This window comes from Dendroctonus ponderosae, unplaced genomic scaffold (genome assembly GCF_020466585.1).
Source record: "Dendroctonus ponderosae isolate FM_Combo_2020 unplaced genomic scaffold, Dpon_F_20191213v2 Dpon_F_20191213_10, whole genome shotgun sequence".
Classification (NCBI taxonomy): domain Eukaryota; kingdom Metazoa; phylum Arthropoda; class Insecta; order Coleoptera; family Curculionidae; genus Dendroctonus; species Dendroctonus ponderosae.
The window spans coordinates 5,257,531-5,279,653 of NW_026017111.1; the positions used below are offsets into that span (position 1 = coordinate 5,257,531).

The 22,123-nt window shown below is 36.5% G+C and overlaps 1 protein-coding gene across 1 annotated transcript; it reads right to left on the reverse strand.

The window, feature by feature from the left end:
- Positions 1-2,860: 2,860 nt before the first annotated feature.
- LOC109533714 (soluble guanylate cyclase 89Da) lies at positions 2,861-9,488 on the reverse strand. Its single transcript, XM_019899106.2, has 12 exons — positions 9,399-9,488; positions 9,151-9,350; positions 8,907-9,100; positions 8,720-8,856; positions 8,426-8,668; positions 6,257-6,450; positions 6,095-6,202; positions 5,873-6,041; positions 5,665-5,808; positions 5,460-5,613; positions 5,275-5,384; positions 2,861-3,068 (listed from the first exon to the last, which is right to left on the reverse strand). The coding sequence occupies exons 1-12, from the start codon at positions 9,438-9,440 to the stop codon at positions 2,937-2,939; spliced, it is 1,827 nt and encodes a 608-aa protein (XP_019754665.2). The 5' UTR covers positions 9,441-9,488; the 3' UTR covers positions 2,861-2,936.
- Positions 9,489-22,123: the final 12,635 nt, after the last annotated feature.

The window sequence follows — 22,123 nt, forward strand, 5'->3', positions numbered from 1 at the left end:
AATTTCACGGAGCCCCATGTTCTAATGATAATGATACAGTGTTTTACTTAAAGCCTTCGCTATGAATGGCCAGGAACTTTAGGTCGCTGCTTCAATTGATTCGGGAGTTATAATTTTTGGTTTAACCGAGCTACAAGTTTCGCTGTTTGTTGAACTTTACGTCAAGTTCAAAAGCTGACTGAAAATCAGTCGATACCTCCATAACATTGGAAATTTGTGCGGATTTAGGGAAAACCTTCCTTTTAGCCATATCAAAATATCCAATTGCTAGTTAAAGTGGTTTGGAGGTTCTGCAGTTTTGTTTAAGTGTGCCACAGGGGACGCGGATTGTAGAATTTCACGCCAAATTCGAAAGCTTCTGGAAAATTCGTACTGACTCACATTCTCATCAAAATTCACTCGCTTTTAGACTAAAACTTTATCTTCATTATACCAAAGTTTCAAGTTGCTCCCTCAATAAATAAAGAAGCCATTTTTTTAAACTGCATTATAAGTTTTGCTCTTTGTTAAATTTTACGTGAAGTTCAAAAGATGCTGAAAAATCAGTACAAGCTCAGATTCAAACCAAAATCGGGCAGGCTCAGTATGAAACCCGTCCATTCATTGCAGCGAAGTTTCAAGTGCCTGCTTGGACTATGTTGGGACTTACGATTTTTTACTCGACTGTTCTACAAATGCTGCGATGCGCTGAATTTCACGTCTGGTTCAAAAGTTTCTGAAAAATCAGTAGAGACTTGAATTCTAAGAAAAATTTATCACTTCCTGGACAAATCCTTTGTCTTTAGGATGCAGGAATTTTCATTAACCGGCTGAGTCTAGCTTTGAATGTATATATTTTTGTTTAAGTGCGCTACTAATTTTACAGTTCTTAGATTTTTTCGCCAACTTTAAATGCGTCTGAAAAACCAGTCGAGGATTGGATTTTAATCAAAGTTCGTCCGATTTTGGACCCGAACCTTGCTATTGATTCTTCATAATTGTCCAGTAGCTACCTTGACTGGTTTGGACAGTATTAATTTTCGTTTGACCGCGCAGTAAGTTGTGCGCCCTTTCAACAAATTCGCGTCAAGTTCAAAAGCGTTTAAAAATTGAATGGGAAATGAGCTTTTAACGAAAGTTTCCCAGTTCTTCGCTGAGACCTTCCTCTTTACTGCGACTACACTTCATGTTCAAAGCTTTTGCAGTTTGGAAGTTATGATTTTTTGTTCAAGTCCCAGTTCACTTACAATCGGATCGTTTTTTCAATAGTCCGAAGCTTCTAAAATAAATATTTCTGTGTTAAAACATGCCAATGATACATATTTTAATATATTTGTTTTTCCAGAATACATTTTTCGCCTTGGCGGCCCTAATAAAGCAATGGCGCGATGTTAAATGAGCCATGTCGGGGGAAATGTGCGAAGGGTTAGTTTTGACGTCAAGCCTAAGCGGAATGAGATGGCAACTTGAGGACTGAATTTTTGAGGGTTTTCCACATAAAACCGGCATTAAAAGCCGTTACGAAGATAACTTTAGCTCTGCCACCAGCCATTTATATTCATCCAGGGCTGGCGCTTAACGATGTGGCAAATCCTCATGTTTGTCTGAGCTGAAGATGAATTTTACTTGAAAGCTTAAAAATCGTCCCCTTGGGAAATAATCAATTAATTATTAAACATAATACTCTGCTCTGCCCAGAAAAAACTTCCATTGTCTTACAAAGATGTTTTTATCTGAGGACAACGTTTCAGTTAGTAGAATCTCCAACCGTTTTCAGGCGAGGAAACGTTGCGATTAAAACTTCTTTTTAAGGCAATGGAAGTCCGACTAAACCATTGACTATCGCTAATGAATATTCAAAGTTCTGGCACCAAAATCCTTCTTATCATTAATTTGTTGGTAAATCTGCACGTTTCCTGACTAGTTATCAGCTAATTCACGGTTAAAATTTCTTTGAAACAAAGCGGTATTTGTGCAAACTCCAAACCGTTTAAAGCGGTTTAGAGTCTCGCCTCTATCGCTCATTTAATTCCAACTTTAAAACATCGATTTACTCAAAGTTTGCACTTGAGCCACGCATCCATAAAATATGGAAATGTGACGCTTAGATGGTAAAATCCATTATTTATTGTCACACTAAAGATGAAGATGATTTATAATTGTTCATTCAAACAGGGGCTTTTTTCGATCGATTCCATTCAAGCATTGCAAACAGCCGACATTTATTAACGTAGATGGATTCTGCTGGATTTTCGGGGATTTCGGCGCACCTCTTCCCATCAATAAAAACATCATGCATATCGATATAAAATATAAAAAAACCGATTAGTGCATAACTGCAAATATAATTTAAGAAATAACGTCTAGTTGAAAAGTTGCAATTTTGTTCAGTTCAGTTCTGAATTGAACGTGTTTTTTGCAGGAAATGTGAAACTATACAGCATACAGGCAGAATCCCGGAGTTTTCCTTACTTTGGAACCAACGATTTGAGAAATGTTACCACCGCCGTTGGAAGAACTGTTTATCTGCATTGTCAGGTTCAACAGTTGGGAGACAAAGCGGTAAGCAGCAATTTTATAGCTATTTTTCAATGTTTCAAATGCTTTGAGTAGCTAATAAAATGGGAAAGACGAAATTGAAACAGCATTTTTGCCAGCTGAAAAATTATGTAATAATTTAACTCTGGAAAGTTTGAAATAAATAACTAATTTATAGATTAATTATTAAACACCGACATTATTAAATGAATTTATGAAATTTTCTACTCCAAAACTAGAGTTTACAGCCCGACTAACAAAATGAACCATTTTACGTTTTACATAGTGAACGAAAATACGCTTTGACAATAAACTAAGCGTTACATAAAGCAATAATAAAAATAAAAATAAAATAAACTATCAATATCAACAGCAATTCGGTTATCATAAGGCTTTTTACTGGGGTTTATTGCAAGTTCTCACTTTCCAAGTAGCCAGTAAGTGAGCATTGCACCTTTTCCTTTGATATTCACTCGTCCTCTGCTGTCCAATCGGAACCTGCCTTCGGGTAGCAATTTTTGGAAATCCGAAGACAACTGAATTTTCCCCGCCTGAAACCGAGAAATTGGCCGAAAATAGGCATTTGAAATTCCAAAATAACAAACAAATAGGCAGTAAAACACGACAGGTGAACCAGTGAGAGATTCATGAATTAGATTCATCAGAACAGTGTAAGCGTGCAAGCAAACCATCTCTGAAGGTGCAAGCCACTGGTGCTTGCGAAACGTCAGAAAGAAATTCCATTRTACGACGGCCTAAAAAACTCGAAAAACCCACTAGTTTCGTGGGGTTGAATAGTTTATTCGGACCGAAACTGCTTTGAAAGATATGAATTTGGTTCAGTTTGTTGAATTTTACTTYWASTTTTATTTTATATTTTACTCAAAAGCCTCTGGAAAATCAGCGGATGCTCGGATTTTGACCAAAATCGGACCACTTTTGGATSAAGCCTCTTGYTTTGCTGYACATAAAYTTCAAGTTGCTACCTTCACTAATTCGGAAGGTACGATTTTTGTTTGACTGTGCTGTAAGTTTTGCTGTTTGTCAATTTTTACGGCAAGTTCAAAAGCTGATMAAAAATMGGTTAAKTTTCAAATTRAATTGCRACTTTGTTYAKTKTTGGTYAGAASCTYCCTTGTGACACSACAGAAATTTCACGTYTCTWSTYAAARYRGTTTAGAAAATTTCAGAAAAATATTGAAAGGTATGAAACCCGCTTCTGAGRTTTCTGAAATTTTGCGTCAAGCTCGARAGCTGATAAAAAATCGGTTAATTTTCAATTTAAATTGCAACTTTGTTTAGTGTTGGTGAGAACCTTCCTTGTGACACTACAGAAATTTCACGTTTCTAGTCAAAATGGTCTAGAAAATTTTAGAAAAATTTGAAAGGTATGAAACCAGCTTCTCCGGTTTCTCAAATTTTGCGTCAAGCTCGAAAGCTAATAAAAAATCGGTAACGTTTCAAATTAAATTGCAACTTTGTTTAGTGTTGGTGAGAACCTTCTTCCTTGTGCCACTACAGAAATTTCACGTTTCTAGTCAAAATGGTTTAGAAAATTTTAGAAAAATTTGAAAGGTATGAAACCAGTTTCTCCGGTTTCTCAAATTTTGCGTCAAGCTCGAAAGCTAATAAAAAATCGGTAAAGTTTCAAATTAAATTGCAACTTTGTTTAGTGTTGGTGAGAACCTTCCTTGTGACACTACAGAAATTTCACGTTTCTAGTCAAAATGGTTTAGAAAATTTTTGAAAAATTTGAAAGGTATGAAACCAGCTTCTCCGGTTTCTCAAATTTTGCGTCAAGCTCGAAAGCTAATAAAAAATCGGTTAAGTTTCAAATTAAATTGCAACTTTGTTTAGTGTTGGTCAGAAGCTGCCTCGTGACACCACAGAAGTTTCACGTTTCTACTCAAAGCGGTTTAGAAAATTTTAGAAAAGTTTTGAAAGGTATGAAACCAGCTTCTGTGGTTTCTCAAATTTTACGTCCAGTTCGAAAGCTGATCAAAAATCGATTAAGTTTCAAATTGAATTGCAACTTTGTTTCGTGCTGGTCAGAAGCTTCCTTGTGACACGACAGAAATTTTACGTTTCTAGTTAAAGCAGTTTACAAAATTTTTTTAAATTTTTGGGAGGTATGAAAATCAGCTTATGCGGTTTCTCAAATTTTACGTTATTTTCGAAAGCTTTTGGAGAATCACTGGGGTATCGGTAGTTCATGAAAGATCACTCTGTTTGAGTAAAACCTTACCTGCACCGTAAGCGAACGAAAGTATCAAGTTGCTTCTTCAGCATATTTGGAAAGTATGAACTGTAGTTCTACCGCATTATAAGTTTTACTGTTTAAAAAATGTAACGCTAAGTTGGAAAACTTCTGAAAAATTGGTAGATGCTCGCGTTCCAACAACTTTTTGGTCTGCTGTCGCACCAAACCTTCTTCTTTATGGTGCCGAAGTTTGAAGCTACGGCTGTTAAGAGAATAGAGAGTTGTGATTTTTTAATGTACTGCGCTACAAGTTACGCGTTTGTTACGTTGTTGAATTTTACGACAAGTTCAAAAGCTCCTGCAACATCAGTCTAAATTCGCAATTTAATGAAAATTTCTCCAGTGTTTGACAAGGCCTTTGGCTTCAGTTCTCAGAAATTTTTAGTTGCTGCTTCAGCTTGCTTGAAAGGTACGAATTTTTGTTGTTTAAAGTCCGATTAAACTATTCAACCACCAGCTCAGCCTGTGTATAACTAATAAATTACAAATCGTATTACCTCACTGCTTGACTGCATTCTTGACGCTGTATTTACCGTATCGCCAAAGAAACAGTATCTCGGAACTTTAATGCCAACCACTCCAGCTACCGCATGGCCTGAATGGATTCCTAAAAATCGCCCGGTTAATTTTCGTTTAATCCTCAGAACTGGGCAAACGAACAGCCATAGATAGATTAACGTACCAATTTTCAGCTCAACGCCATTTCCAGAAGGAATTACCATATTTGCAGTCACTTCCAACATGCTGAGAGCCACATTGGCCATTATTTCAGCATGACGTTCGTTTTTCTCTGGAGCCCCGCATGCTACCATATAAATCTTGTCAACTGTTTCCACCTGCGAATCAATTTTGGAAGCGTCATTTTTTTTAGTGCTTGCAGTTCGTACCTTGTACACTTTGAATTTATCCATTAGCTGATCGAATGCGGAAAATACCTCATTCATTGTCGAAACCATCTCCATGGTTTCTTTTACGGTTTCAGCTTGAAGTCCCACGAGTTCACAAAATAAAATACTTACCGAATTGAATGACTAGCGTTTCGTGAAGTTCCGAAGCAAAATAATCAATTTTCTTATTAATTGCTACTGAAAATACCTCGCAAGTATCCAGAGCAGACGCCCCCGTTCTTAGCCTGTCGGCTATTGCTTTTGGCATCATCGAATACAACAAATCATCGCCTCGTTTCTTCCATTGATCCAGAAGTTCGTGACTCTGTTCCAGATCTTCAGCGTTCTGTTCCGCTTTATCGAACATTGTTTGATATCTTTGGACAGTGTTCGGTTTTTATTTAATTTTAGAGTTTATTTCACGACTCACTTCGAGTTATGCTGCCAGCCAGCCAAAACCATTTCTCGGCTCAACCCATGAAAATTGAGATCGTCTAGGAAAAGTGACTGGGAGGTCAGTTCTCCTATGTCATTAATACTGAAACAGTCTCAGTTGTAAGGGGATTCGGTGAGGAATTTTTGACTGTCTCACATGGGACTGCAGAGGAAAACAATGCAATCTATTTCAACAATGTGTTTCATCTGCCCTTTCAGCAGCAGATAATTCCTAGGATCTATAACTATCGTATCTTCGCCTTCTTTCGATTCAGCTGCTCGCACCGTTTCAAAATTATCGTAGCCCCGATTACATTCCATTTCGAAAATAACTGCTTGCAAGTTTTTCAACTGAAATCAATGGAAATATGGTGAGTTTTCCGGTTTTTGGACTGTGCCTGACAGAAATTTTGTTAACACTGGCTTGTGAGTTTTTTCTGATGTTCTAAAAGGTAGTTTAAATTGGACTGAAAAAATTTTTTGATTAGGCGCAAAAAGATAGAGAGATAAGCGTAAGATAACCGAAGCCCGCCACGTTCTCGCATTAAAATCGGTTTTATTTAATATAAATCAAGTGAAACTGTTTATGCAACTGGGCCCTATTTTGGCCCGTGGACAATCTAAATGACCTCTTGAAGACGGGAGTTAAAAGCAAAAAGCCACAAAATTTTACTAAGTTCAGTAATTAATTCCGAAAGCTTCTGTAAGAACCGCAGAGGAGCGCAGCTTGATATTTGGTCCGTTTGTTGAGAAATCGACTCTTGGCGGCTGTAGTGTGCAAATGGCTAAAATTTCAAAGTTTAATAATTTATTCCCGATAACTGCTTTATGGATTTTTATTAGATTTRCTTCAAAACGCACTCTAAGTYTTRTTTAAAGAAWATTGAARAGAGGGGCGTGATATATAGTCTATTTCTTGAGAAATTACATTTTGAAAACGGTACTGCAAAAATAAACAAAGTCWATAAAATGACCAAAGTTTAATAATKTATTTCRAAAATGCTGSTCMATRAATTCAGTTCAAGTTCACATACGGAAAAACGTAAAGCTTGCTTTAACTAATTCTTAAGAGAGCAGCTTGAGATCTAGTGTRTTTATGGAGCCATGACCTCTTGAAGGCTCTAAWGCAAAAATKGMAAAAATTCAATAAAATAACCAAAATTTAATAATTTGTTTMAAAAAAACTACCAAATGAGTTCAGTTTAACTTCGCACATAGATACAAACGAAGTTTTCTTTAACGAATACAAAAGRCCGCAGTTTGATATCTSATCTGTTTATTGAGCAATGGCTTTGTGAACTCAGCAGTGCAAAAATGAGAAAATCTCGAAAAAATKTATAAAGTTTAATAATTAATTATMAAAAAACCGGCGAAAATATTCAGTTTATATTCACATGGGGAAAAACATAAAGCTTCCCGTTAAGAATGCTTAACAGCATGGCTGGATATCTGGTCCAGTAATGGAGAAATGACCTTATTACACCGCTAGTGCAAAAATTTCAAATTTTTTTGAATAGCTCCAAAGTTTCTTAATTTATTTCGAAAAAATCACTGAATTTTGAATTTGCGCCACTATAAAGAAATTTTCGTGAAATCTTCAAAAATTGTCAAAGCCAGAAACTTGCAGAATTCTGCACTTGGCAGTGTAAGGTTGCGATTTTACGCCACCTTCAAAGAATTTTTGACAATTTTACAAAACCCCATTGATTTTTCAGTAAAGTTGAAGTTACTGCTTGAAATAGCGCCAAAGATACAACTTCACTGAAAAATAAACATAAAGAATCCAATGTTTCCCAATTATGGGTTCGTTTTGAATTTTAATCTGATGATGGCGCTGTTGTCTCGCCAAAACGCAATGCGAAATAAACGATATGAACATTTTTATTTCACATTTTGACTGAAGCCCAGGAAAGAAAAAAAGTTATTTATAGTGGCAGAAGAACACGGTGCAGTGGTTTACGAGTTTTTCAGTTTCGAATGTTTCCTGCCCGCTACGGAAAACACGGCGCAAGGAAAACTGCTTTTAATTTTCCATCCGGGATTATTACTTTAACTCGCTCAAAATTGAAATATTTTAAGCTCTGAGTGTATCAATTTCGAACGTAGCACGGCGGAGCAATCGTATACCGTTCATAGTCGCCCATGGGTGCGAGTAAGAAAACCGAGGCGCGCCACGTTCTCGAATTAAAATCGGTTTTATTTAACAGAAATCCCCATTGAATTAATTTTGCAACTGTCGCCCATTTGTCCGGTTTCCCGCTTTAGGCCCATAAAATTTAGGTAACAAGCAATAGATAAAACGAATTTTCCATCAGCATCGACTTACGTTTCTCCATGTGAGATAAATGCCCTTAGGTCTGCGAAGCCTAAAATATTTTGTCACTCGCTTATTAATGCACAATTCATTCGGATTCCAAATGGTTGAATAATTCTCCCCAACTGCAACCACCTGCAGATTTCTATCGATGAGCAGCGCGAAAGGAAAAAGCGATATGAAAAGATCGACGGAAAAAGGCGCAAGCTTGGCCAATCGACAGTTGTCCACGTCTTTTTGATTTTTGCGCTCCATCTGGAAAATCGGGAAATTATCCAGATTGAGTGTTTGAGAACAGTCACTCACATAAGCTCGATTGTCGAAGTCCAATCGGAAGTTAACCAAAACTTGCTTCTTCGAGCCACTGGCCGAGTTCGCTTCGTTTAGAATGGTAATTTTCAGTTTCATCTGGAAAAAGTCTTCGGCACAATACTCCAGAACGCCTAGAATGGAACTATAAATTTTACTGTTTCGGGTTAAAACGAACGATTACCCATAATATAGTGGGTATATCCAGGACGGCTGCTTCTGTAAACCAAGACGCAGCCATTTTCGTCGATTTCCGTCAGGTACATCGACGGACTTTTCATCTTTGGATAGGTGAAAGAAAACTGATGATGAATATTGTCGACACTTTCCAGAAAATCCGTGAAGAATCGCCCGGTGGCCTTAACGGTCGCGTCATACCTAAAGCGAAATTCCAGTGAGTTTGACGCCAAAAATCTTTAATTTCTCACCCAAATTTTGAGGTAAATCTAATGAAGCATTTGCCGAAATATTGAATAAAGTCGTTGTATCGGCCTCCAGTTATTTTGGCACATGCCTCCCCCAGCTCTAAGGCCAAATTATCCGAATAGATCTGATGCGTGTTGAAAACAGTGTATTTGCAATTTGAGGTCTTTAAAATATCCTTCCAAAGCTCCTCCCCGTATTCCAGCTGAAAATAACCCCTCAAAAAAATCAACCACTCAAACTTACAACTCACTTGTATGTAGTGCTGGATTGCCTCCAGTAACATTCCATACATTTTCGTTAGAATCGAATTAAAAAAAAGATGTTGTTGCCTCAAAGTCTTCACCGCCAAAGGCTCGACTCGACTGCTAGACACAGCGAATCCAATTAGTCAAAATTAATGATTGCCTGTCCGAAATGATAACGAATTAAATTGGAACACTGATCATTCTATTCTATTCTGTTTGGGCAATTTAAAGATAGTGAAGAGTATCACGCGACTTAATTTCCAAAGTTAGCCATAAAGAACTGGAGCATCATTGCGTGTGGTTTTATCGGCCATGGTGAAACGAAGGTCTCACGATTGATCAACACCTTACCATTATGATGGCATTTATTCCAGAGCAACAAAAACTCACTTTAACATACTGCGCGTTGCTTGAAAATAATGCTGTTTAAGTTAGAAGGCGGCGTTTTGCAAAGTTTCCCAACAAGCTGAAAGGTGCAAACCCGCATTGTTTGTTGGATGTTCAACGCCTAAATTCACCATCCAGCTACGCCACAAGAATTAGTTTTCTTAATCCCTTTTCGCCCTGCAGCAAGCAGGATTAGCCCAGATTTGCACACAAGTTTATGCCTGCTGTTAGTGCTTTGATTAATTGGGAATTTGTCGGCAAGTGTATGCTATTGAAACATTTCCCTGAGAGAAAAAACAGCCCCTAAAGTAAGAAAAATAGTTTTGAAATGAATTTTTCTTTTAAATCCCTGATGGAAAATTAAAAGCCTTTTCCACGTTAAAAGCCTTATCTGGCAGCAAACATATCCGAAACTTTAAAAACTCGGAACCAACTTCCGTTCTTTTGCGACTATAAATAATGGGGTTTGCTTCCGTGGGCATTAAATTTCTATATTTTAGGAAAACTTTATTCTAGCTTGGTGTATGGAAATTGCCGAAAGTTAAAGTTCGATTTAGATGGGAGTTAAACGACGATTTCTGCAAGTATTTTTTTTTTGATTTATTGCAAAATTTACAATTATATTTAACAAATAAGACAACTTCACTGAAAGGTCAATGGAGTTTTGCAAAATTGTCAAAAATTCCAGTAGCTTTACGCTATCAAGTGAAGGACCCTGGAGGTGTCTCGCTTTGGCCACTTAAAAGCTGTTGAATGCGGGAGCCAAACTGGTACAAAATCGGTCTTGGAAAGTGAATTAAATTTTGCTAATTTGTCAAAAGCTCCTTTATAATGGCGTAAATTCAAAACTTGCCACAATCATACCAGTCATTCAGTGGTTTTTGCGGCATAAATTATGAAACTTTGGGCTCTTCGCACTACCGGTTTAAAGAAGTGATTTCCCCTTTGAGGTGACCTCCTTTGTGAATTTGGCCGAAATCCATCCGGTAGTTTTTTGGTAATTAATTATTAAACCTTGTGGATTTCTTCGACTTTTTCTTGTTTTTGCACTACCGTTTTCAAAAAGCCATTACTCAATCAGTAGACCGGATATCGACCTCCGGTCTTCAGAATCAGTTAACGAAAGCTTCCTGTGTGTCTGTCTGTGAATTTGAACTGCACTCATCTCGTAGTATTTCCGAAATAAATTATTAAACTTTGAATATTTTATTGACTTTTTCCATTTTCGCACTACCGTCTTCAAGAGGCCATTTCTCAATTTATAAACCTGATATCAAGCAACAGTTCTCAGCAGTATTGAAAGGGAGCCTCAGAAGCATGCCTAAGTGAGTTGGAGCTGAATCAAGTTTTGACACAAAATGTTTATAAATCTTCGACAATTTTCCATTTTTGACCATTTCCGCACTATCGCCTGGAAGAGGCCATTTCTCATGAAACAGAATCGTTCTTAAACTACCCTCGACAACACATTTTAAGGAAGGTTTCCGGTGCGATGTCAAGTGAATCTAAGCTAAATCTATTAAATGATGTTTGCGAAAAAAAAAGAACTTTGGACGTTTTTAAGAAACTACCTCATTTCCGCACTACCGCTTTCAAGAGGCAGCTACGCTCTCCCAAATGCCTTAAAGAAGGCTTCATGTGCATTCGTGGGGAATTTGAGCTGAATCTATCTAGTAATTGTTTCGGTATAAATTATTAAACTTTGGCAGATTTTTTTACTTTTCCTATTTCCGCGCTACTGTCTTGAATAAATAGTTTCTCAATAAATAGGCCAGGTGTTAAGCTGACTTTTTAAGCGTTATTTAAAGGAGCTTCACGTTTTTATTGCTAAAAGCTTGAACTAAATCCATTTTGAAATTTTCTCGGAATAAAATGTTAAAATTTGGACATACATATTTCCTTGTTTTTGCCATATTTTCAGTTCAAGATGCGATTTCTCAATAAATAGACCTTGTACGATGATCTTTTATGTTCCCTAAAAAATGCTTGATGTGCGCTCTTAGCCAGATTGGAGTCGACTGGATCTCGTAGTTTTTTCGGAATAAATCATTGAAGTTTGAGCATGTTTTTGACTTTTCGCCATTTCCGCACTAAAGTTCTGAAAAGCTCAATTTTCCATAGCCAGACCAGATATCACGGTGCGCGTTCCAGGATTCGTTTAAAGGTACTTGCCCCTTTTTTCGCTATAAATTCCAACTAAATCCATATAAGTTATTAAAATGTGAACATTTTTTCACTTTTTAAAGGCTTTAAGGCGCGATCTTTGGACATTTTTTTCACTTTGTTTTATTTCCGCCCTACCGCCTTAAAGAGGCCAGTTCTGAATAACAAACTTTTTGCTCCGCAAATTTAAAAACTACCAAAGGCGGAAAATAAACTGGATCAAAACTCTTAAAAAATCATTGAAACCTAGAAAATTTGAGGAAAAGTCGTTGATGATGATCGATTGATTGCAGCTGAGGATTTAAAATTCAAGATTTGTGTCAAAAACCCGTAATCGGCTGCTAACCAAATCCTGATGATTCTGCGGAAAAAATGCGCACACTGTCCTAGAAAAAGCAAGGAGAAACAGGGAGAAGAAGCAGGAATTCATGTGAACGTCAGACCCAGATTGTGCGGGATTTCCGATAATCTTTAAACAAGCGAAAAAGCAATTTGGCTCGTGTTTACCGAATCTGCTTGTAAGCAACTAGGCAAAGCCATCGCCTACTCACGATCATTACCAGGAAGTTTTGGCTTCAGATTGAAGCACGTTGCGCTAACCAAACACCAGTTTCGAGTTACTTTCAATTTGGCGATGTTTTTTCAGAGGACTTCACTGCAAGGAGGCTTCTGGAGAAACAACGTGTCAATTTCCTTAAGGGTTCGGATGTTTTTGCAAAACTTTTGCGTATAAAATGCTTGGTTTTATTGAGTAATTTTGCAAGCGCTTTCAAAAAGTGCACTGTTTAAAAACGTTAAAGTTTCTACCAAAGTCCTAACGAAAAACTGCCAATTCTGAGCTGGCTGGCGATTTATGCGACTGTAAAAGCCCTAAGGGAAAGAACAAACTTCAAACTTTACCTATAACAGCCAGAACAATGAATCAATAAAGCCAGCTTGGAAAATTTTAAGCAAGTTGGAAATTGTTTTAGAGCGAGGCGGTTCGGCTAATTTACAATGAGGGTGAACGAGAATGATGGCTCTATCTATAGAGCAAAAAACGCGTGTCAAGCTTCGCATTTTTTCTTTGGGTGCATGTTTATTTCAAATGGAATTTTACGCTTAGTTGGTGATTTTCAGGTGTCCTGGATACGCAAAAGGGATCTGCACATTCTCACAGTTGGCGTATTGACTTACACATCAGACCAGCGGTTTCAGGTAAGGTGGTTTTATGCGAATATTTAAATAGTCTGGGGACTTTTTCCCCAAAAATTGGAAAATTTGATCTCGCATCCGGTTTCAATGCGAACTAATCCACTTAATTAATTAGGCTGTAACTGAAATCGTCTTGTATCGCTTCGTCAGTGTCGTTGCCAAGTTGCTCCAAAGGGCGATTTTTCACTGGCATTAGATATTAGTGAAACTTCAGCTCTTCGGCTTGAAATAATCACCTCCAGTCGCGTTATGTTGGGGAATTAATTACGCGGGAATTGTTACCCTTTGGACCTGCATAATCCCTTTAACAGTTAAGTGTATTACCTTGTCAAGTCACTACTTCAAGCAAATGCAAGGAAAATATTAAATTTAACTCCTTCGGGTTGATGTTAAGCCTGTAAAGCAAGCAATCGGTTCTCTGACGCCCTAAAAACCTTAATAGAAATTCCTAAGTTTGGCTAAAAAAACCACCTGAACAGTTTTAACGACGTTTTACACCCAAAATGCTAAAAATGCTGAAAATTTTATACTTTTTAGCAGGATTTAACTAGTTTTATTTCGGGCTGCGTAACGAGAATTTTGCAGAAAAAAGTTGAAAATTCAATCGTGAAAAACTCGCCGTCTGAACAAGGAAAAATTGCTTGCTGAATTGTTTCAAAATTGTAAAAGGTTCCCCTTTTACGATGCGCCGGCGGTTTTAATGGTGATTGTAAAGTTTTGCTCCACTTTCCGTCCAAGTCGGGTGAGTTTTAATCGAAAACAGAGCACGGTTTTAACTCTATAATGTTGCAAAGCGTCTAAACTATGGGGGGTAACAATGTGCTTAACGGTTGGTAGAAGTTCGGTAAAGAAACCGTTAGAACCGTTTGTATAAAAGTGCATTTTTCTGACATGTAAAAAATACCCCGGAAAAAGGCCCCGGCCGAAACTTTCCTGCTCTACAAAGCGCAGAAGGGCCCAAAGTTCAAATCTTAAAGCTGTTAAAAAGCTAGTTTTAAAATCGAGTTCAAAAGCGCGAGCAACCGAGTTTTAATTTGGAAAAATCAATCAATTTTGAAAATTTCTGGAAAATTTACTGACTATGGCGTAAATTTTAAATTTGCCACGTTGATACCAGAGTATTTACTCTACAAGGTGGTTAAATGGATAAGATCCTGGCGTTATCGGTTCCAAAGTTATACAATACGGGACGGACTTGCACTATACCGCCCAAAAAAATCAATTATATTTTGATAATTTATCAAAAATTTGTTGATGATGGTTATAATTTGAAACTTTCAGAATTGATGCTAATGTATCTCTCCTATACACCCCACTACTCCACAAGTATGTAACTCTGACCATTCAAAATCTATCAAATGCAGAATATAAACTTACAAAATACTGTTTATGGAAACCCAATAAAATTTGCAAAATTTGTCAAAAATTCCTCTATTATCTGGAAAATGCGGGACCTTTCGCATTGATTTACAGTACTTTTACTCTACAAACCCCAGTACTCCGCAAGTTTCAATCGGAGAAGCTTCAAAAGTTAAGTTAAATTAAAAGCGAAGTTAAACTTGTAAAAAGGCGCACTAAGAAAACTAGCCAAGTTTAAAAATTTGTCAACAATTGCTTGATTATGGCGAAAACTCAAAACTTCCAGCCTTAATATCAGGGACTGTAGGCTACTAAGTTCAGTAGCCCGCAAGTTTTCAGCTTGACTAGTTCAAAAAATATGAAAGGCCAAAAACAAACTTGGTAAATTACCTCGCATGGAAGCTAATAAAATTTTAAAAAATTGTCAAAAATTATTTCATTATGAGTCAAATTCGAAACTTTTCCCATTGATTGCAGTGCTCTTACTCTACAAACCGCAATACACCACAAGGTTCAATCTCGTTTAGTTTAAAAGCTAGCACGTGCGGAAGATAAACTTGTAAACTAATGCTGTAGAAAACTAATCAAGTGTTTAATATTTGCCAAAAATTCCTTTATGCTTTATTTATGGGGCAAAATGTAAAGTCCCAACCCTGAAACCGGTGAATTTTGGCTATAAGATTGTCTTAAAATTTGGAACTCCTGAAAGTTTTGTCTCTTGTTACGCACCAGCGAGCAAATGAGAAGGCGAACCTGTACAAACACCGCTGGAAATTCAATCGAATTTTTTTGAAATTATCAAAAATTGTTTGATGATGACGCAAATTCGAAACTTTTCCAATTTATGTCAGGGATTTTGCTCTATCACGGTCGGCGCTCAGAATGGCGGTTCAAAAGTTGTCCTATGTAGAAGACCGTCTTGTACAAAACCGCTCTTAGAAAGTCAACCCAATTTTGAAAACTTCCTAAAAATTCCTTAATGAAAGCGCAATCTTGCAACTTCCAACATTGATAGCAGTAGCTATGCTCTATAAAATACAGCAATCAGCTGGTTTCCGGCTCTACCTGCTCAAAAGTTATCAAATGCGGAAAGCAAACTTGAACAAAACCACAATATAGGAAAAATTAATCACATTTCAAGAATTTGTGAACAATTGCCTGATTATGGCACAAATTGGAAACTTCTAGGGTTAATTTCCGGGATATTGCTTTATAAGGTGGGGCCCTTCAAATGTCCAGCTCTACTGGTTCAGAACATATGAAAAAGCAACCATTCAATTCTAAAAAACTCAGTCAACTTTATTCCTCTAATTCCAAATTTCTCAAAACATTCTTGACGAATGACCTACAGTCAAAACTCCTGATTTTTATGCGACAAACTTTGCTCCAAAAAACTCACGTAATCGGAACTTTCCACCTCTGAAGATTGAAAAATCCAGCTCCATGGAAAATTTGGACAAATCTGCAAAACTCCGTAAAGATGGCCCAACCGCGGACCTTCACGGAAAATACACGCAGCTCTGCTCTATAAACTGCTTCAACTTTTAAGTCTCAATTTTTTGCGCAAATATAACTTCTCAAAAACCGATTTTTCAAATCAGAGGATCTTGGGGCAATTTCAAAACTGTCCATAAGCATAGAGAAATCTCGTCCTTGCAAAGTGCAATTATTTACTACTCGTTGTCTTTAAAAGTCCTCTTGTCTAAGAGAAAGCTAACTAAAATTGTTATGCCCTACAAACCGCTGAAATGCGCAACTCTTGAACTTTGAGGCTTACTGATAAATCCATCTCTTAAAAAGCGCGAAATTTCCAAAAATTGTAAAAAACATGCTGATAACGGCAACCAACGGAAACTTCTACCATTAGTAGACAAAACTGTGCTTCATAAAATGCGTCAAGGTCCAACTCCTTATCGTGACGGGTTTTTTAGAAAAGTAGCTGGAAATATGCGTGCCATCCCACAGTTTTTGGGCAAATGCCACAACCAAAAATCTCGATTTGCTGTTAAATATCTCAGTTTCTTAATTGGAAATCGGGCTCAGCGCGTCTGAATAAAAAAGCGTCTTTCCAAACGCACTTCCAAAAGTCTTCACTGTAAAACTACTGTAAAATAAATGCGAACTTTTGCCAACTTTTGTTGGCTGAACGGTCCCAACCAATACCTCAAAGTTACTACCCTCTCATCTAAAATCAAGTCGCAACTCGATTCGTCCAGTCAATAACAGTCGTCAGTTTAATGTACGAACCGTTCGAATTTAATATACGGAATACGTTCCCTTTCATCAACAATATTGAAGTCACTATCGGAAATGTCCTTTAACGTCGCCAAAGGGAAGTTTAGTTGCCCCAAGTTCTAAGCCAGGTAATTAACAATCTTAAAGGGATTGGAAAGGTCCGAAGGATAATTGTATTAATTTACGTTCTTTGAGGCAAACTTCAATTTTCATCATCCCACTGAACTTACACAATAAACATCAATCCAACATCCGAAAAACAAAAAATGGCTGTGTTCAGCAAAACTGTTTAGCCTTTGAAAGCCAATTGTTGCCGTTGGGAGTTCAGGCCATTTACCACGTTAAATGAACGTTTCATTTTTCAGATTATTCGCACAGAGAAATCCTCGAATTGGACTTTGCAAATCAAATTTCCCCAGATGCGGGATTCGGGAATTTATGAATGCCAAGTGAATACTGAACCCAAAATGTCGTTACCGTTTCGATTAAACGTTGTAGGTAAGCAGCATTCAGAGCCAAATCACCTTTCAATCAACATTTCCAATTAATTCTCAGCGAATTTGTCTTAACTTCAAAAAAATCAACTGTTTGCAGTATTCCTGTAATCAGGTTCGTCGAAATTCAGTCACATTTTGCAAAATTGTCAAAAATTCCTGGAGCATGTCGCCAAATCACAACTTTTACCATTAATACCTGTGACGTTGGTCTATAAAGTCCAGAACTTAACAGGCTTCTGGCTCTGGTAAATCAAAAGTTACCAAACATTCCTTAATGATGGCGCAAATACGAAACGCCCAGGACCGATCCTAGTGTGCTTACTAGTGTTTATAGCTTGAACAGCGCAAAAGCTTCATATGAATCAGCATTTTTTATTGTTGAAATCTTCGTCGTTTCATCAGCTTGCATTGAAATTTTATCCATGAAAAAAATGTTCACGTGATAAAGGAACAGGAGTGGGGAAAATTATTTGACAATAATCGAATTTAAAGTGAACTTTCCGTAAAAACTCATCTAAATATTCGGCTTTTGTATTCGAATCGCTCATGCGATTGTTTCCCTAATTCGAGCCGAATTTTCCAATAAACGTTTCCATTTGGTTAATTAATGGATTTTACGGTTCGGAACTTTAAGTTGGTTCGTATTAAACAGCGAAAAATGTTTACGTATTTTGTAATATTTTTCTGGAGCGCTCGCTTTGAAATTAGCTTGAAAATTGCCGAGCAGCTTGCTAATATTTAATCAGCTCAGGAGACCAATTAAATATTTAATCGACAGCATGAACAACAGCTTCGGTTTAATTAATCTTAAGAAATGGTGCATTTGGCTGGCGCTCCGAAGCGGAATCTTGCTTTTGTTTCTTTTGTAAGCGCAGTTATAATTAAACGGAAATAATTAGGCTTTTTGCAAATCACGACACAAATTAATAACATATACCTGCATTGCATTGCTCGATTAATTTATCTAACAAATCCATTTCAAAACTGAAAAGTTTTTTCTTCGTGGCGTTTAACGTTTCGCTAGCTCGCATCGCTGACATCTTCAGAGGTGTAATTTAGCAGAATTTTCTTTAGAAGCCAAAGCGACGATTTTGGGATCAGCGGATTTGCACGTTAGGGAGGGCAGTTCTGTGACGTTTATCTGCAAAGTGAATCAGGGACCACATGATTTGAACACTGTTTTTTGGTATAAGGACGGCAACCTTCTGCAGCCAATCGAAAACAATCAATTTCAACGAATAACTGTACAGGTCAGTACTAAAATACAGTTTTTCAGTAGAAACTAACTTCTCAGCTTTTAAAAAAAAATTCTAGTTGCTTTTAGTCTCACTAGATTATCTTCTTTATTACATTGTTTTTTATTTTGGTTCCCTAATATGCAACACTCTGTATATATAAGTGTTAAACAATAACGCTAAAGACGAGTTCTACTCAAAACTATACCGTTAGCGAACTAATTTACTATCTTGTGTTCAAATTTGCTTTAAAAAGTGCATATTGGACAGAATTTTCGGCAATTTTTCAGAAATAAACATCTTTTATACAGGAAAAATTGCTTCATTTCCAGCACCAAACATGGAAAATTGATATGAAGCATGTGTCAATAGTTAGGCTTATTAAATAGCGTTTGCACGAGCCATTAAATCTAAATTAATGCTGTGTGTGTCATACGCGCATGGATTATGAAAAATAATTTTGACCGAAAAATTGATTGTTTCAAGAAAATTTGTTTTATTTGCTTTAGGGAAAATTGTTAGTTCATATACAGCGTCATTAAATTTTTTTGGTTTGATAAATAACGACTGCATGAGCCAATAAATGGAAATTTAACTCGTGTGTGTCATACACTCATGGAGTATGCAAAAAACTTTTTTCACATTAAAATCTTAATAACAAACTTTTTTTTCAAAATACATTTTGATATGCTCCAAATCAACTTTAGGAAAAATAGAGATTTAAAAAAATTCCCAAAATTAGGTTTCAGTATTCGGCCGTCCAGCAGATGGCCTATAAAAACTAACGAAACCCTAAAATCTAATTGGGCCACACATTTTTCAAATCGTTATTTTTATCTTAAGTTGATTGGGAAGTTCTCTAAACGTTTTTCGAAGGAAAACGTTTATTTTCCCGATAATAATATATGAATTTTTGTCATAATCCTTGAGTGTATGACACACACCACATTCATTTCCATTTAATGGCTCCTGCAGTAGTTATTTAACCTCAATATTAAAACACACTGTATGTTAACTTACAATTTTATGGAAAGCAAGCGAAACATATTTTCCTGCAAAAAATTGAATATTTTTTACAATTTTCAAGTAAATTTCGTTCTACTTAAATTTAGTAAATGTGGACCAACGTTCTTCCCAATCACTCTTTTTTTCCTTGAGTTGATTGGGAAGCTGCAGTAAAACACTACGAAATCATGGGTTGGTTAACAAATAAAAAAAACACTTTAAGTCACCCCAAATCTCGGTAAGTTTTGCGCTTAAGGCGCTTTGTTCATAATTTGCAAAGGCTCTGAGTGGGCTCTAAATATAATTATCTATGTACATAATTTAAATAGAGCTGCAAGTGAAAACGTTATTTTAAGGTGAGTTAATAAACATGAGACAGAGTGAGCAATTAGCGGAGCGAATGAGTTTTTTGAGCAATAAAAGCATGACGAACTAGGGCGAGTTGCATAAATTTGCTTTGAACGACGCATGTTTGAAAGTTTGTTAAATTTATGCTTAGTCAAGACAAATGAGCAATTTTGGCTATTTTGAGCTAGCTATTTACTCAATTAACCTGCTTGTTTTTTTTTAATTTAATTATAAAACCCTTGAGCTTCCAAAAATAATCAAAACAACTTTATGTTGTCGGGAAATCCCATGTTCGCATCAATTTTCAACAAAGAGAAATCTGTTACCGAACATTATCTGAGACAGCTCAATTTATCGGGATTATCGCTTTGCTGCTTTTCGTTAACGGAAATACACAAAAAACCCCAAGGTTTTTTGGCATTCATTTTGGGCCTCTTTTAATTTAAAGAAAAGGCTTTCGTTCAGCTAATAAGAGAAATCCTTACATTATTCATTAGAAACCTGAGCCGAAAACCACTCACTTTCCTAAAACTGAATTGCTTTATTCTAAATTCTGGCCATGGCCTGACAGAAAATGGAATAACAAAAATTCCTGAGCGTTTTYGCGTTTGAGGATCTTTTTTTTATTTTCTCTGGATGTCACYAARGGAAATTTGATCCAAAATAAATGTTAATAAATTMAATTCTTAGTCAAACATTGTTAATTTATTTACGAGTTAACCCCTAATGATTTTGGCACTTTTCCTCCTCCTCCTCCATGATTTGTCTTGTAATTACTTAAAATTCAAAATTTGGAACTTAAAAATYCCAGGTTTTCCTAATTAATTAAAGTGCATGAACCTTTTCTTTAATTATTTAATCAACTGTTTCTAATTAATTACGCGAATTGAGGGATCGCTCCTTTTAATGTTTGTCTACACAGTTTTTTGCAAATTTCAGAACGCTTGGAAGGATAGTTTAACATCCCAATTGCATATAAACCGAGTGAACTGGTCGGATTCTGGCAAATATTCCTGCGTACCAACAATCGCCCAACCAGCAGATACAAATCTCTATGTAATTACAGGTAAACACATTAATTTCCTGCGGCAAACGATCAGTGATTTATGCAAAAAGCTACTTTGCGCGTAAATTTAAATCGATTTAATAAATGTTTCCCGATTTCGAGTAAACTAGCTGGCGCCTTTAACTTATCGAAACGTCCTGCAGATGAAGATTTATTGCCATTCAGTTGTTGGGAAATCAGTTTTAGTTAGATAATTGCTGATTCTTAGCCAACAAATAATAAGTTTTTAATTTTAGGCGAACATCCTGCGGCAATGTATCATGGAAACCGAAACAGCAGTGCAACGATCAGCTCAGAACTGGATATTTTCACCGCTTTAACAGTGCTGATTTTATCGAAACTTAGATGAAAATTGAACTTTGGCTGGACATTTCCGTTCTTCATCGCCAGGGTCTTAATTAGCTCAAACCAGTTAGGCGAAAATCGATTGCAAATGGAACAATATTTGGATTCGAATGCATGGTGAACACTGAGCAACGCATTGAAATTTCCAACTTTGTCTCATTTTTTTTTATCATCAGTGATCGATATAATTCCAATTAGTTATTGCTTTTAAAGGCCCATTAATCCTCTATCCAACTGTGTAACATGTGGGTTAATGGGATTAAAATTGAAGCGTTGGAAATTTTTTATTTGCATCGGAACTGAAAAATGATTTCTTTGTTTGGAAGCAATTAATTTTTCTTTTGCTCGCATAAAATTTCAACACGCTATTCTATTGGGGTCAGTTTCAGGAAGCGAATTTGAGTGGATTTAAATGTTTTATGAGGTTTTAAAGTGCTCACTTTAAAAAGTGTTCGTTTTTTCCGTACCTGGAGAATGATTTTCTGTCTAAACCAACTGAACTCGATTGTCGTGTAACTATTTCATAATTAAACGTTTACGAAAAACCAGTTTGTAATACACGTATTAAAACATGCAACGAAAAGCAATAGAAAAATCGTCCATTTTTGGCAAATCTTCTATTTGCTACTCAATTAACTCACATAACACACAAGTCGATGAGGTTCTAGCAAAAAAGTTAAACGGAAGCGTAAAGCGTGACCTCAAGCGTTTCAAGATGGAAAGTATTTATAAAAATTCCTGATGATGATGGCAGTTTTGGAACTTTCAGTGCCAATAAACAGTCTTGAAAGAGCATGATTAAGAAACATTTGCTTCGAAAATCCTTAAACAGTTTAGGTAATGTTCCATGCCCAATACGTTTTTGACCCACCAGTTTGACTAGAAAAATTGCAAAA